General features: G+C 35.1%; 1 protein-coding gene across 1 annotated transcript in view; it reads left to right on the top strand.

Annotated features, from left to right (window-relative positions):
* Positions 1 to 17,849, top strand: part of CFAP54 (cilia and flagella associated protein 54) — a 102,256-nt gene that overhangs the window by 24,320 nt on the left and 60,087 nt on the right. Inside the window, 11 exon segments of the mRNA XM_088055699.1 lie at positions 272 to 327; positions 1,327 to 1,452; positions 2,692 to 2,839; positions 3,643 to 3,720; positions 3,804 to 3,925; positions 7,167 to 7,340; positions 9,579 to 9,671; positions 12,054 to 12,239; positions 13,226 to 13,368; positions 15,397 to 15,544; positions 16,534 to 16,689. Of these exon segments, the coding sequence (XP_087911825.1) occupies positions 272 to 327; positions 1,327 to 1,452; positions 2,692 to 2,839; positions 3,643 to 3,720; positions 3,804 to 3,925; positions 7,167 to 7,340; positions 9,579 to 9,671; positions 12,054 to 12,239; positions 13,226 to 13,368; positions 15,397 to 15,544; positions 16,534 to 16,689 (1,430 nt within the window).

Genomic DNA, 17,849 nt, shown 5'->3' with positions numbered 1-17,849 from the left:
GGTTATGACATGGCTATGAAATGTATGGTACCTTTAAAATACAACAGTATTAGCTAATAATATCCTGTATTAGTATAACTGTACATATACATTGCTGTGTGTCTAAGCCCTTGAAAGCTCTTCAAGAAACGGTATTGTTACCGCTCATAGTCAAACACTGAAGAACAGAATTATTGCCAAACTCTGAAATTATTAATAGAGCTGATCAAATGGTACTAAAATTTTCTGGATTTATTTGATTTTTCACTTCTGCTTTTCTCCCTATAAAAAGGAGGAAGTGCTTCTCTTTCTCAAGATGAAACCTGTGATATGCCTGAAATACTGATGGTAACGTCCAATTTATCTTAATTAATACATTGATTTTGAATAGAATAAGAATAGTTCTGCTTGAAGCTTTTCATATGATTTTGTATTTAGTTTTACAAAGATGAAATGTTTCATGAAATCCTTCTAGTGCAGAGGAAAAAAGCAAAGATACTTTTTCAGCTGAAATAACATTAGAAAATTTTCCCTGAGTCTTTTTTATCAATCCTTTTTCTGGAAGAGATTATATTTGAAAGCTTCGTTACAGCATGTACATAGTAATTTCCACTGTATACCTTTTTATTATGCCAATCTGTAGTACCAGCCTTGAATGGTTTAATAGCACATTTTATTAGGACGGTAGGAATTTTAGTTCTTGCTTAATTTAAGAAAATACTTTGGGTTGTGTTTTTGCTTCCTTGTTTTTGGAAGGATTATGTGGAATACATGAAATTCTGAATTTCCTTGCTTTGTTCAGCACTTTGCAGAATTGTCCAATCAAATGGCTTACTAAAGCATGTTAAGGACAAATGATATGTGTTAGTCTGAGGATTTGGGGGTGTTGTCAGTCATGTCTCTTAATACTTACACACGTGGACAAGGTTTAGTTCAGTGACAGTCTACTTAAAGGTGGTGTTTCCTCAAAACACTGTGTTTTCTTTGTAGTGTTTAATGGATTATTGAAAAATTGCAAGTACTATGGTTTCAATTTAATTCTTTAAGTTTGGTTTCATTCTGCTATAAGCTAACTCTAAGGGGTTTTTGTTTGCTTTTGGTTTCTGGTTTGTTTTGTTGGGGTTTTTTTTCTGTTTTTTTTTTATTGAGCTGATTTTATTTCAGTCCTACTTGAAATTTAAAATATTGATATTAGTATCTTGAAGTATGAGGAGCTGTACCTATGTAAAGATAATCTGACAGTTTTAAACTTCAACAGCTAAGAAGAAAACCACATTACTTTTGATAGTCTATATTATAGTTTTTTATGTTATCTAAGGAAATATATTTACATTTTCATTTCAGAAAACACCGACAGAACAATTAAAAATTGCTTATGAAATTCTTGAAAAAGCAATTAATGACATGAACACATCTCGGTTAATGACCCTTTTACCAGATGGAAAGTCGATATTTGACAACTGCTGTACAAAGGTAAAATTTACAAAAAGCTACACTGCAACAAAATCTATCAGTAATATATTTTGATGACACAAATTTAATAGTTTCTTCATATTTAGAAATCTTAGCACTATCAAATGTACCTCATCTTCCTTGCCCACATAAGAAGAGAATAGAAAAAAAATATATCTCTGTGTATTAGTGTTGTGGTTTAACCCCAGCTGGCAACTGAGCCCCACAGAGCTGCTCATCCAGTCCCTCAGTGTCCTGGGGAAAAGGTAAAAGCCAGAAAACTCAAGGGTTGAGATAAGGATGGTTTAATGGGGAAAGCAAAAGCAAAACAAGGAATTAATTCACCACTTCCCGCAGCAGGCAGGTGTTCAGCCAACTCCGGGAGCCCCCATTACATGTAGCCTGGGTGACTTGGGAAGACAAATGCTATCACTCGAACATCTGCCCCTTCCTCCTTCCCTGAGGTTTAGGTACTGGCTGTGATGTTGTATGGGCTGGAATATCCCTTTGGTCAGTGGGATCACCTGCCCTGGTTGTGCCTCCTCCCAACTTCTTGTGCCTCCTCTCTGGTGAGGTGGTGTGAGAAGCAGTGCTGTCACGGCCTTGAGGCTGTGTGAGTGCTACTCATTAGTAATGTAGATATCTTTGACATTATTAACACTATTTCCAGCACAAATCCAAACCACTGCTCCATACCAGCTACTATGAAGAAAACTAACTCTGCCTAAGCCAAAGCCAGCATGAGTTGAAAGAGCATTTTTCTCTTTCAGTAATAAACTATGAACTCCTTTAGGCTTTCTTTAACATTTTATTTTGAAATATTTATAATATATAGGTTTCTTGTGTAAAATAAGAGCAGAAATCCTGTTCATATTTATTGCTTGTAACTGTTTATTATTAAAATCAATTTTTGTTCTTGATGTGAGTTCAAATTTTCTAAATATTTTCATTCTGTACCAATTTGTTGGTACTTGTTTTGTGGATTGGTAACACAGTAAAAGAGTTTTTGTGGTTTTGCCTTTATTATTGATCCAGTTTTCTATTGATTCTCAGATTTTGTCTAGTTCTCTTTGTGAATTATCTGTGCTCTCTCTGTCTGGTCACTCTCCTTTCCATGCTTTCTTGATTGACTGCCTATTACACAAATATGACAAATTTCAGTTTTGTCAGTTTACTGAAATAATATCAATATCAAGAAAAATGCAGTAAGCTAAATAGTGGAATTTTGTATTTACTTAATTGCCGCTTCCTATTCATTAGGTAGACTCAAATAATCAGAATTTGAATTCTGTTCTGGGATGTGGTGATGATAAAACAGGAGCAGATAATGGTTTTGTAACAGATTTACACTTGGAGCTTATTCAGGCCCAACATCGAGTAGCTGTGAAACTTCTTAAAATTACACAAGGTAGGTTTCAGTAAAGTTAAATAATCTTCATGACTTGATTAGAGCCTTTTTGCTAATATATTCTGTAGTACTAATAACTAAAGGAGTATCTGCTTTCTGGAGAGGAGCTGATGTTTTGGCAGTTTATATACCATTTATATACCAGAAATATTGTACTGAATTTGCAGAATTTAGATTTACATGATACTTGTCTCCAACCTTTACTCAATCAATGGCAGTTAAATTTTGCTGCAGTTAATGGATTTAATTCCTAGACAGTTGTTGTATTTTAGTTATAATATTAACTTTTATAATGCCAGTAAAGAAAAATCGGGGTTCTGCGGATTTTTTCTTTTCTGTAACGCTAATTTTCTCTCTAGAGAATGACTTAAATATTTTATTCAGTGCTTTTGGTAATTTGAACTTCTACTCCTGTGAAGTTGTCTCTGTATCTTTCCAGTCAGCGGATACTCCACTTTTGCTAAATGGCTTCTGAAAAAAACTCAGCTTTTTCTCTCATTCTTAGTGTTGTTTTGGTTTTTTAAAATTAAAACCTAGTATTAATTTGACACTGCAGAGCTACACTGTGCCCTGCTCCCTATGATCAAACCTCTCTTTTTCTGCAGTGTTAATATAACTACTAAAAATGTAGGCAGGAGGATGGAGTATTTTTAGTGGCATGATCTGTACAAGAAGTTCTACTTGAACCAAAGAAAAGAATGTGAAACAGAGCAGAGCTTTACTATAAAACTATGTATTAACCTCTCACTCAATTTTTTTGCAATAGCACTATCAAAATAACTCAATATTTCCATCCTACACAGGTACTCAAGTTGTTGACAGACGTCTTAAGTCTTCTAAGTCTCGTGAAAAGAATATTGAAGATTTCCAGTATTTATCAGGTAAGACTTATTACTTAAGACTTTAGAAGTATAATAAATAATTGCCACTGTTTCATAAATATCATAAAATATCTGTTTTTTAGAGGAACTTATAATGAAAAAAATTAAAAGGAATAAGCTATCCAGAGCAATCTTTTTGATGCAAAAGGCTGCACAGAAGTTCCCTGAAGAGTTAACTACTACTTCCCAAAGGCAGCTACTGGAGGTAATAACAAGAACCTTATGATAGAAATGCTTTACCATTAGCACAGTTTTTCATGTTCTGTGTAATTAAGACACGTAATACTACTTTTTATAAAAACAAAAATGGAAGGAACTTGAGGGTCATCGTGTGTTTTTAACTTATATTGTCAATTTTTTCCGGAGAAGTTTCAAAAAGTAAAGTGACCTTACTTTAGAAGAAAGGGCACATCCCTGAATTTTGTGCATACATGCAAATTTCAGGAAACCTGAGAGAAGATAAGATCTTTCCTTCCTTCCTATTTTATCTCCTGCACTTTGCAGTTATGAACCTATACGTTGCCAAAATGTCATTCAGGTTTCCTTACTGTAATCTTCGACATTGTTCTTTTTCCAAAATCTTCAAGTCTTAGAATGCTTTAGCTGGTGATGATGACATGGACTTTATTTTATTCATTCTAAAAAACCAGTTTATATATTGGGGTTTTGGAATCTATTGGAGCTAAAAGCAGAGTCTTCCTGGATTTGTTTCAGTCTTTTGAAGTCAATGACAGTATTTCCATTGACTTTTGTGCCATCATCTGCCCATGAAAAGTGCCATGAAAAAGCTCATCAACAGGGCTTTAAGTTTCTTTATAGCCTGTATATCAGATAACAGAATCTGCAATTTTCAATATATAATATATAAAAGAGTATTTTAAACAAGAAGTTACTAGAATTTTTTTTTCTTTTAAGTGCCACGAATTTGGAAGCATGATAAGTAATACATATATTTATTACATCAGAAGAATGCAAAAACTGGATCAGAAAATACATACATTAAAAATATCTCATATATTTGTAAAATATATGTTATTTATGAATATCATATCAGATGCTGTGATACAGTATGAAAGCTGTAACTGTAGTCACCAGTGAAGACTTACAAGCAATTCCCAAGAAATATCTGGTTATCCCAAGCAAACATTTACCTGCCAAAAATGACCTTCACTACATTTTGCTTCTGTGCACTTTTCACCAAGAAAGATGTAAATAAAAAAATGTATCTGCAGGCAGTTTCCAGAAAATACCAGAATTAATTTTGTCTGGACAAACTTACCATGATCTCTTTGACATTTATTGTATGATGAAATATTTAATTATAAGCTCAATTAATTTTACTGCTTGAGGTGGATGGTACTCACTTAATAAACAGCAAATCCGTACTTTTATTTTCATGCTTTTGCTTTTTTTATTGTAGAGTTTTATATTGAACTACTTGCATCTTCTGGTCTTTTCTCCTGTAATCAGCACAATATCCTACAAATCTGTTTTTATTATTTAGCAAAATAGGAAGCAGTTTATTTTATTTTGAGAAGCATACAAATAACCATTTCTCATGCAGTAAACAACTGAGTGGAATATGGAAGCTTCTGAGTCATATGTGTTTACTCAATTACATCAAACTGCTTAACTGCTGTGCATTTTTATTATTTCTTTCACAGTTGTTTAATTCTTTCTTCCTGTCCTATATGTCTAGTTGGTTATCCAAGTTTTTACAGAATTGGATACACTGGTAGTTGTTATGGGCCAGTTGTAAAATTGAAATGATGTGATTAAGTTAATACCATGGTGCAAGTCTGTGACAGAGGCAGGGATAAATTGTGTTTTATCACAGTTCAAGCATTTGGGGTTTTCATGGTGACATTTGGCTTCCTCAACTGCAAGATTAGTCTTGCTCATCTTGCAACACTGCCACGTTTATTATCTTCCAAGTTCTACAATTGCTGAAGTACAGGTCACACAGTGACACCACTCTCAGTCACAACGCCATCTTTATTCAACCTGGGAGCATTGCCACCCTTGTGTTTACCAGAAATATGTCCTCAGACAAGTATGAGTCCGTGATACTTTCAGTGAAAAATTGTATCATAGGACTGCTTGCCATGGAGAAGTATAGTTTTTAAGGAAGCAATGAAGCTTCAAACTACTGCTTGCAAAAGTTGAATGGTTGAATCACGGAGTCACTCCATATCTTGTTCTTTATCTTGTATCCTTCCTGTAATATGTCCCATTACAGTGGATGCTAAAGGGTGCTAAAGGGAGAGGGAACAGGGTGGAGTGGTAGGGCTGTGAAAGTGATTAGCTATGCAAGAGGTTCTATTAAATCTTAGCTCCCTGTTTCACTCATTTCACCATAAACCTGTAATCTTTTCATAATTTTTGGATATGAGATTCCAGGCTTACTCAGTCTGTGATCTGACCCACTATTGTGTAGTCTTCTAAACATATGAGGACAGCAACAAAGACCTGTTAAGGTGTAAGATTAAAGGATTGTCACTGAATTACCAATAACTTGGAATTTTTTTTTCATTTTATCTTTCAGACGCAGCTCAGCCTAAATCCTTGGTCTAGTGTACTAAAATTCTTCAAATAATAAAGTTTCTAATTGTAGGAATACATCATTTCTTGTCTCTACACAAAATGTAATCCTTGTTCATCTGTGAGTTGGCCTTTTTGGCTTTATTATGGGCTGAACAGCTGCCGCAAGTAAAGATATAGAAGTACTAAGTTCTGAATATTAGATTTCCATGTCAAGTTTCTCTTGAACTGGCAGTGAAATCAAGGTGAAGAAACCTACCAAGTTGCTATTCAGTCAAGTAAGAAAAAAGTGCAGCCTCCAACCAAATCGCCACATAATCATTGTATGCAAGGTTCTCCCACATCTTTGACAGCTGACTGTCAGCTTTCAGCTGTCTACAGATAACCAGGGGGAAAATGGCTAAGCCCTACCTTTTCTGGACCCAAATTCTCCTCCTTTTTATTTATTTGTAGACTTAATTTTTTCCCCCTCTGTTTCTGAAGTACAAAAAAATTCAGTCTAACTGCTTCTACAGCTCCTCTAGGAATTCCACAGGTTAGGTTTCTAGCTCTCTCCTAAATAGGAGTTGATATCTTTTTTGTTTCTTGGAGATAACCCCTGGCTGGCACTAATTGCTTATCAGCATTATATGTGATCACTCTCTTTTTTCCTTTGGGTTCTTCCAAAATTGAATATGCTTCTTTCATAGGTAACCCTGCATTCTCCAATTCTGAAATTAATCTGCATATATGAGTTTACACAAAGTACCGTTCATCCTCATTTAGGATGTAGGGTAATATGAAAAGCTACTGAAAGTTTCGTATGTAGCAGTGAAATTTTCTATGAGAATTTGAAAATAATGTATAAAATTTAAATCTGATTGTTATATTTTAATAGTTTTCTCTTTTTTTAATTTCAATCATAGGAAGCACTAAGTTTAATTGAGCAGGTTGAAGCTGAACAAAGTGCATTGTATAGCAGTCTCAAAGAAGCTATGAGCAGCAAGAAAAACAACAGGACTCCTCCTCCTCCTCTGTTGCTTTCCAGATCACATTGCTCCATGACATTTAAACCAGCCCCATTTGATTCAGATATTCAGGTAATGTTTTTCATGATGACTGCATAAGAAATAACTAAACTATACACAAGAGAAAAAGTTGTTTTACAGTGCTATACCAAAACATTTTTCTTTGCTCCTGAGAGGATTATTCTGACTTAATTAAGTATCCCTTTTTTTGTCCTCTGTGAGTCAGTTTTCCTTTGTGACTCACTGTTTTGATCTTCACATTTGCATGAGACTTTCTTAATCTCATACATCATGTCCCTTGGCGCTTCTGTTGTCTAATACTTACTTATTCCACTTATTAAAAGCTAATTTTCTTGCTTGGGGGTTGCAACTATATTCCTAGTTACCCTCTGAAGAGAGGTAAGACTGTTGCATCATGTGATGCAAAAAAAGTTCCACACTGAAGTCTCTGTTAATGAAATGTTGAAGTGGCATAGTTCAGGTGGAAATAATCCACTTTCTGTTGAGCATGTAGAGTCACAGGACATAGGGGGCATTAGGAGAAGTCTCTTGTCCAACCTGCTCGAAGTAGAGTTGCCTGTGAGACTGAGTTTGCTCAGAGCTTTATGCAGTCAGTTCTGAAAACTTCCAAGAATGGAGAGAGCTTCTCTGGAAAGTGTGTTCTAACAGGGCAACATGAAAGAAAACTTCTTTTCTCATGTACAGTTGGAGTCTCCCTTGCTTCAATTTAGATCTTGTTTTCCCTTCTCCTACCATGCACTACTGTGAAAAGTAAATGGCATCTACTCCTCCTCCTCCTTCTGCTAATCAAGTAATTTTGTCACAGAGGCCAGTCATGGGGGTCAGCCCTAATTTGCCCTTGGTAAATACCTTCTGACTTTTCTAAATCACCTTATTTTCCTTCCCTTGTCCAGAAAGGATTCAAACAGGCTGAAGTATGAAAAACACACTATGCAGGTTATTTTTGAGAGAAATCATAGTGATTTTGCAAGCTTCTTCAAAATAATCATGTGTATAGAACCAGTAGAAACTCAAATCTTATTAATAGTGGCAAGAATGTTTCTGTGAACAGTTGTTTCATAACATGCAGTTTTATTAGTAAATTTAAAATATTTTAGTTAGGGAAAAGTTTATAATTTTTATCCTTACTGAATCTAAAATGGGAAAAAAACCCCAACCCTTTAAAATTTAGTAGTTCATTTATTTTAGTATATGTTCAAACTTCATTTTGTTTGATACAGGAGAGTGAATGCAGAATCTTGGGCCACTAGATGGCGAAGTGTGATTATTGTTCTTATAATTTGAACTCGGTCTAAAACAAATTTTTTTTTCTGAAGTTAGCACATAGCTGTTGAGCAGACAGGAAAGCTAGTTTTCTAGTGTAGAAGTTATTAACTGAATACTTAGGATTTTAGTATTTATTCTTAGGATAAATGTGTGCCTAGGACTTAATTAGACAAATATATATCTTGTACTAGGAGTCAAAATACCTGTGAAATTTTCAGATCTTTAGGCTCATTTGCTGAAAATAATCTTCTCAATTTCAATAACATGTTGTGAAAAACAGTCAACAGGGGAACACCAACAAATGTCACATTTAGACTTCTGTAAGTCCTTTGATATGGTCCCACATGACATACTGATCTCCAGATTGAAGAGACACAGATTTGATGGATGACTAGCCATTCAATGGATAAGGAATTTGCTGGATGGACACAGCCAGAGAGGGCTCTATGTCCAGGTAGTGGATGGTGATGAGTGGGGTCCCTTAGAGCTCACTTTTGGGACTGATGCTCTTCAGTACCTTCAGTGATGACAGTGAGATGGAGTGCAGCCTCAGCAGCTTTGATGACAGGAATCTGAGCTCTGCAGTTGGCACATCAGAAGGAAAGAATGTCATAACTGCACTTCTTTTGCCTGATTTTAAGGACCTGTCCTCAAGTAGTTTGCTAAATTGGAACTCAATCCCAGCTTTAGAAGAGTACCATTGCATGGATCAAATAATGGATCTAGGTGATTTTAAAATCTATGACCTGTAGAGTTTGTGCTTTGAGATAGCTTTGAGGAATAGGGTAACTCAAGGTGGGGTTAGCATAATGGAGAATCATCTGCTTTTATTTCCACTAGTAGTATATCTAGTTTTGCAGCTAAATAAAATTGATGTTTTTAGTGCAGTTAGACTATACTTTTTTATAACTAAGCTGAGGTTTTTTGTAGAGATTGTTTTCACAAAATTTGTGCATTCTACATTAGGCAAAAAATGGAAATAATACTGTGCATCAACTAATTTTGTTCTCATTTTCTTTAAAGGTTTCATGGTACTGTATTTTGGGCTGTGTAGCAGGAGGAAGTCATACAAAAGTAAGGTTAAATAGCAATAAACTTCAAAATTCAGGCGAACAGGTAAGACAGAGGTAAAACTTGCTTAGGTAATTCTCTCTTCCTCTGAAAAAAATACCCCAACTCTGAATCTTTCTATCTGATACATTTTTTAAAATGTAACTGGCTAAGCCTTTGACAAACTCTTGTATCTTTACAAACTTCCAGGAATCTTTTTTGAATAAGAAATTAAATTACTCAAAAGCTTCAAGTTAAACAAATCTCTACCTTGTTATAACTATGGGTTTTTGAGTGATATCTAAGAAATGCAAAAGTAAAATAAACTATATGAAATATTTCTAGAGTGTATTACAGACACTACTCTTTCCAGGAATTAAAAAAAAAAGATACATTCTAAACAGATAAAAATTTATTATTCTTCTTGTGTAACACCTATCAGCTATTTCTTCTAAACAAGACATTGCCTTACTTAATTCTGGCAGCATGATAATACAACTTTTTCAATAACCTTCACATTCAGACACAGTTTATTTCTAGGTTCATGCTCTTTCCCTTTCGTTCTGTGAACATGTGGTATGGTGAATCATCCCTTACATCTTTAATTACTTATGACTGATCATGTTGACTGTGTTAGTACTCTTACGTTACTTGTTTATTACAATTTAAACTTCTTGGATTTTTTTTTTTCTGCTTTGTTGGTTTGGTTTTGCATTTTTTAGGTAGGTTTTTTCCCCCTTTGTATCATATTCTGGTATTTCTGCAGACTGAGAAAGTTCTGTTTTTCATTCACTCATGCCTGCTATTGCATTGTCCTCCAATATGACAACAATGAACCATACAAATACTGTGCATTTTATGATTTAGGAAAGGAGCAAGAAAGCTTCAGAATATCCTCTTCAGCAGATTTTTTGTAGTCTAACACCTCATCGATCACCTCAGTGATCATTTTTATGTCTGCAAATCTTTATGAAAAGTTCTGTTCTTTGCAGGGCAGGTCTCTTGTGCTTTCTGACAGAAGAATGATCTCAACTTCTCTTGCCTGATGTTTCAGGCTTTCCTGGCTCTGCAAGCAATAACTCTATATGTGCACTGATAGACACTGATATGAACACTGATAGTGTTTGGTGATGGAGAGGGAATCTTCCCCTTTGCATATTCCCCTGGTGCCTCTCCTTAAAAGAAAGTGTATGGAAAGAGAAGGTGTGTGTAGGTACTGGCAGTAGAGGCTTTGATGTAATTCCTAATACTCTGATCATCAAATCCACAAAACCAAGCTTCATGTAGTATTTCGCAAGTTAGTTTCAATATTCCATTCTGTATCAGGTGAATTAAGTGTTTGACAAGTTTGACTGTTTGACTTTCAGCCCACTGCCAGCTGTTTTTTCCGTGAATTTGCTGTAGTCCATCTAAGCCACTGACCATCTTAGCTCTGACAGGCGCTGGATGCACACAGACCTGAGGTTAACCATACGCCTCTGCATTGGAACTTCTGTTTGCTTTAGGACAGGCTTTTGCAAAATGCTGATCTGCAGACAAAATCTCTATCTGCTGACTCCAAGAAAAATGTTTAGAGTTCTTGGGGATCAAATGATCTATCAACTAAGCATAAAGAGATGTTTCAGACTGTTGTACAGATATTTCTGGTCTGCTGGTTCAGGATTCAGCCCCAGCATCTGAAGGGATTTCAGTTGTTCAGAGGTCTCCTTGTGAAGGACAGACTGTTTGAATAAGACCATTCTCTTGATGCTGATTCTCATGTTATCCTTCCATCGCTGGCACTTGTTTCTGGTTTCAAGACCCTTGAAGTCCTCAGATCTTCCTTGTGTAAGTCACCTTGGTCACAGAGAGGAAGGTGGAAAATCTTGTTAGGAGTGAGCCATGATATTAAAGTGCAGGTACAATAATTACTTGAAAGAAAAATGAACATCTTGAAAGTATGTTGTTTGCTTTGCAAACTTCAAAGTGCTTTTACTGGTGCTGAAAGGAGCAGAGATATCTCTGCCTATACCTGATGCAAGAAGGTGGCATGTATGAAGGAGAGCGGTATGGTCTTTGTCTGGAAGCGCAGCTCAGGGACAGAATGTTTCAGCTCAGTGACTATAAGCATGGACAATCACTGTGTGAATGTTCAAATGGACAGAAGAATCATAGAAAAACATCAGGTCCTTTTACTTAACTGTTCTCATAGGTTATCTGCTCTGCATATGCATTGGCATTCTAGAGAAAATTGATGCTTCTCCTATCATTTCACTGTTTTCTTATAGCTTCTCATTGTTTCCAAGAATTTAATACAAGAATCTAGTATATGACATGCTATTAATCTGGATTGTACTTTGATTGTATCCAAGACCATTAAATAGTTTGTTTAATAATAAAAGTTTAGAATTTGTGACTTGTTTTTGATATGTACATTGAGTGTAACTAGAAAAATATTTTTATTGGTAGGTACCAGCGAATGGGAAAATTCTTTTTGAAGTACAAGGGTTAGATGCCAATGAGAAATACATATTTGCCGTTGCAGCCTATTCTTCAGATGGAAAACTTATTGGGGATGCCATTGGCCAAATGACTAAGCCAATCCTTGCCTACCCACCCCTTTCTGCTACTACTGTTCGAGCGTATTTAACTCAGGTAGGGTTAGAATATGATAATGGACCCCTACTTCCATTTAGTTGTAGTTACTTGTTTTCAGTGGTTGGTCTAAGACTGCATCTGGTAACAACTTGAGACCTTCTTGCCTTGATAAGCACAAATCACAATTTTAACATAAAAATCGTATATCTAAGTTGATTCTTAATTCAAAATTATCAGAAATGTCAGGTTAAGTGGAGAGGGCTCAGTTTTCTTACCCATCTCTGTTTTACAGTCTGCATTTTACTTATTTCTTCTCTTTTTTTCTTTTTTTTAATTTGGTTTTTTTTTTCATTTTTGTGGTTGAGACCAAGTACTAGAAATCGTCTTGTTAGTCATTATGGAATAAAAGATATTATTGAACTTAGCAAGTGTCAAGGGCAACCATTTTCATATTGAAATTAGTTTTGTAGTATCTTGTGAGAGACCACAATGGTTGTCAGATCACTATAATTTTCTGTGTTCTTACTAAAGGATATTTAAAACAGATTGTGACACAGAGGAAAGTGAAATTGTCTTGCCCTATAGAGAGATCATTTGGAACAGTTAGAAGCTTTCCTAAAATAGTCCAGTGTAAGATATATCCACGTGAATTTATGCCTACTTATTTGGCTTAGTTTACATGCTGTTATTCAGAACTGAAGGGCATTCTGCCTTCAGTATTAGCAAAAGAAAAATGAATCTAGATTAATTTATATGCCTTCAAAAACTTCAGCACAATGCCTGTAAGGTTTTCCACACAGGGCTGTTAGAGCATTGGTCAGCAATTAAGGAACTCCTTTGCTTTCTCTGATACTGAATCTGAACTGCTGTAATATTAATAAGATCCAATTGTTGCTACATGTATTTTCTTCAACTATGCCAGAATATTCTTAGAGAAATTGTAAATTTACATTTGGGGAGTTTTGAAACATTATTTATCCTATAATTTTATTTGGCTTGGTAATTTCATGAACATGTCAGCTCATTGTTTGTTTGTTTTGTAGGTAGCCTATCAGACAGGCAACTTTAGATTAGCCAGAGCAGCATTTTCACCAATGTGGGATTACTTTGTTTTGGATTCTTCTCCACTGCCTCCCAATGCAGCTGTTATTTCTGCAAGTAGTAATTTGACTATATCTGAAAAAAGGTAATTGGTGAAACAAAATTAAAATAATAGTTAATTCATTATCTATAATTATTTTCTCCTTATAGATGTGCATATTTTATTTAGAAGAGTTTCAAGTTGTGGAATTTTGTTCCAGCTTGTGATATGAAAAACATTCTGAAAAAAACCTTTATAATTAGCTGAGGATTTTTATTATTTATGGAACTGCTAACATTTGCACACCTAATTCTTTAGAATGGCTGTTTTCTTAAGATAATTGTGAAACATTTCTAAAGTGGGTACTAATTTTATGTGATGCATTTTCATGAGCAAAATGTATCATATGCACTGGGTTCCTGACTTTCCAATTAAGGGAGCAATAGATCTCAGAAACTGTGAACATTTTGTCAAGAATGCCAACCAAAATAGGTAAATGTTTGCTAATTTTATTTTGGGGTAGCTATATAATGTGCCAATAATCTTTGCATATGCTAAAGGGCTTTAGAGATATTTAATTCTTTTATGAAAAAATTTCAAATGCTCAACCATAATTATGTAAGTTTTTCATAGCCCAGCTAAAAATTTTGTGGTTGCATTTACTGAAATTCAGTAGATCCAGGTTTGGAAAAACATCAAAACTGAATTTAATCCCAGATAAAAGAATTTTTTAGGAAATAATAGACATGAAATATTATTAAAAAATAGTTTTATATGTAAGTCAGGTATTTATGATTTGTTAATGAATTAATATCCAATATAACTGAATACAAATAATCAACTTCACCATCTGCCCTTTAAGTGCCACCACGTGTCTGATAGCTGACAAAGAGATGCACCAAGGGTCTTGATGTTACATGCCATAGCAGCACTTGGAATTTGCACCCAGCCTGTGGACTGCATAGATGCTGGCAGATAATCACTACACATCCTATTTAATAATTGTGTGGGGTTTTTTAATCTATCCCTGGCCTGGGCAACAAAACAGGAATAGTCATTGTGCTGTTTTCTGCATTTGTTTTGTCATTATATTTTTTTCATAAGCAGTTTTTTTTAACATATCCATTTCTAGAGATAACATTGTAATGAGTCTATTTTCAAATAAATCAGATAAAGACAGAAATTTTTAAGCAGCTGTGCAAACCAATTCCAGGGATTTTGCTTTTCTGATAGTTATGGCCAAGCCTCTTTTTTATTTTTTATTTTTATTTTTTTCCAATTAACATGGAAGATTCTCACAGCTGCGGTATCGAGCAGTTTCAGTTTTACTGAGCAGCAGGTAAGAAATTTGACTTGCTAAAGGGACAGCAGAGGGAGCCTAAAGAAAGGAAACCTGTGTTTCCAGTCAGAAGCCCTGCTGGTGGTATCTTGGTAATGTCAAGTATGCGAATGCGTCTATTTGATCTTCCTTCTCGAGTTTCAGTCTTTTTCAGGAAACACAATCGAGGAGAGGAAGGAATTCTTATACTTCAAAACCATAGGATTTTTCCTGTAACAAAAATACTAAAAAAATACAGCAAGTACAAATGCCTCTCTGTGCCCAGGGAAGGAAAAAACCCAACCAAAAAATATCTTGACAGAAAAGCAAGCAAAGGAAAATAGATTCTTTTGAGACTTGTAATACAAGACGAAAGTGTTGAAAAGGAGTCTGTTAGTAATACTTAGTAATGGACTTCACAACTGCTTGTATCATTATCAGAATACAGAAGAACAATGTGTAAAAGGAGACTGAAAATAAATGAGCTGTAGCATCTGAAGTTTTCAAAGACAGTTCAAAATTGCTTTCACTGTATTAGATGATGTGAATAAGGAAAAGTCATAGATTAGTAGAAAGTGGATAGCAATTTCAAAAGAAGTCATATTTTTATTTATTTCATTTTTAATTTAGAAATTTCAAGCAATTTTTCACTTTTATATGTAACTCTTATTTCCAGAAAAAGTTATACTAATCCTTTTTTTTGTCCATAATTTTAAAACTAAAAACTTCATTTTATTATAATGCAGTGTCAGGCATGTGAGATTTCAATCATAATTAACATGCTTTTACCATTCTTTTGCTTTTGTATTTTGTAGGTTATGTTTTAAAGCTGTATCTCAGGCTTCTCCTATTACCTTGCACCTCTTTTTGAGGAATATATTTGCTGTTTCTGACATCAGTGTCATGGAAGGAGCACTCTTCTGTGATTCCATATGTTCCAATGAGATATTTTATAAGGAGCAAGTATGTGTGGTTTAAAACAATATACTGGATTTGATTTTACTTTTTCATCATTGCAAGATATTGCAAGATAGATGTGGCAATCAACTAATCCTGTTTACAGAATACTCCATCTTCTGTGGGTTACATGGCCTTTCTTTCTTTCTTTCTGAAGTATTTCAGAAGCTGTTGGCTATTCAGATCCTGCTGAAATGATGGTTTCTGAATCACTTATTGCCTAATCCAAAGCCCACTGATTCCTACTGAAGGATTTTTCTTTACTTCAGTGGTGGTAGACTATAATATAAGGAAGAAGTATAAGAATAGTTATTTTTTGTCCTATTAAGATCTACCTTGAATTTTTAATCTTAAGCATTTATGCTATTTAATACATGTATCTTAATCAAGATGTAACTTCTAACAGGGTTTCATGGTTTTAATATACTAATATTTTATTTCAGAGTTTTTTATAGTATAATGGCATGTTAATGACAAAAAACACCCTTTCTTTTTTATTTGGATAGTCAAGCTTTGCCTTCTGTTTTATTGCATTCCTATTCTGTTCCTTTCTTTGCTGAAGTACTTGTAAAATATGTGGGCAGTTCATTACACAGTGACTTTACAAGATCAACTCTCACTTGCAAGGACTGCAACAGATAACTTGATGGCAAAGAAAGGAATTATCCTTCCCCTACCTACTCTGAGAGACTAGCATGTGAAATTTCTGCTCCACATAGTGTGATTATTAATCAGCCTCAATTTATAAACTATATGGGCAAACTCAGAGGGCACAATTAGATCAAGAGCAATTGTTTCCTTTAGTATCAGGAATAATTTGTTTTTAATATACTTCTAACAGGTGTCAATGTAAATTCACTTTTAAACTTTCATCTTATTTGCTGCTTTATCCTGCTTTTTAAATGGCAATAAAAATGGCATCTCTCTTCTTCCACTCTCAAATGATTTAAACTACAGAATGCATATTTAAATCAAAATGTGTTTTTCTTTTACAGCTTGCTAGATTAGCAGAATGTGAAAGAATGACTGTGGCAATTGAACTTAGCAACTGGTTGAATGATGCAAGTTACACCCTGCAGTCTGTTGTCCAATGTTATGGCCTCCTTGCCCCACTTATTTATCACAAGATTTTTTTAGTGCCAGTAGTTCAGGTGAGAGCATTTTAAGGCATAGCAGCTGTCAGGTTTTGCAGTTATAGTGATTCAAATTAAACTTTTAATAGGCAGTACAGTTGAAGAGATAAATATCTATGTTTTGCCTTCTTAAGAGCTGATGAAAGAAAAGCCTTTTAGAGTTTTATATGTCCCCAATGCATATAAGTTAGGTATAAGCTGCACACATTCTGCTCTCAGATATGGTGAAGTAACTGCAGAGTATTGATTGTTTCTTCAGCATGATTGTTGGTATTTTAAACTGTAGCAGAATCTACAATGTAATTTCTACTTGAATGTTATTTGCAGATGGCAATTTTGAGGAAACAAAAGCAGCATTTGCCTGTGGTTCTTTTTTTATTTTTTAATTTTTAAATTTGGAATGTTTGCTTCATATACAGTTTTGTTTTCTTCTTAAAGAAAAGAAAGCTATTCAGTGTTTTGATAATGCAGTCTTTAGTTTTCAGGCTTGTGCTTCTTTCCAGAAGCAAACACCTTTTCTTCAAAAATAGAGTACCTAAATCCTCCCATGCCATTTATGAAGCAGCAGATGTGGTTTTTAGATTGAGCAAGCATACAGTGGAAACACACAAATCTTTTTCCTGTAATTAGGTAGCCTTTTTAGGTAGCAGCAATGAGTATATTGGCTCTATGAGAAAGGATGAGGTGACTGCACTGCAGGTGAGGCACAGACCAGCAGCATCTGAGTATGGCAGACAGAGCAGGGTGGTGGTAAGAGGATCCACTGACAGTCCAGAGAACGTGAGGTTAGAGGGCTGGCCCAGTGTCCATCCAGGACAAAAAGTCAGGAGATGCAGGAATTGAAGCCAGAGGCTGGAGACAAGGCTACAACACAGCTCCAAGGTCCATCCAGGAGAAAGAACTGAAGACCAGCACAGCAGTTCTGGAGGCTTGTGCCTGAGCTTGATTGGCACTCTTGGGCCCTGGGCAGAGGGTGTGAGGGGAGATCTCAAGTCGTCCTCACGGGGGGACTACTGGGGCACTTAGGGCCCTGGGAAGTTTTCAGGAGTCCTTAGGAAAAAAAAAAAAAAAATTAGAAATTTGAATACAGGGATAGCTTCTTGCTTAAGACATGGTTGGCTGTGGTCTCCAGCTAAAGGTGCTGGTACAGCCACTGGAAATGTCTCCTGTTTCAGATT

The sequence above is a fragment of the Pseudopodoces humilis genome, chromosome 5, assembly GCF_049639895.1.
Source record: "Pseudopodoces humilis isolate 2021_Gansu_Grassland_sample_001 chromosome 5, ASM4963989v1, whole genome shotgun sequence".
NCBI lineage: Eukaryota > Metazoa > Chordata > Aves > Passeriformes > Paridae > Pseudopodoces > Pseudopodoces humilis.
The sequence above is the reverse complement of the archived record's forward strand: the minus strand, read 5'-3'. Positions and strand labels throughout refer to the sequence as shown.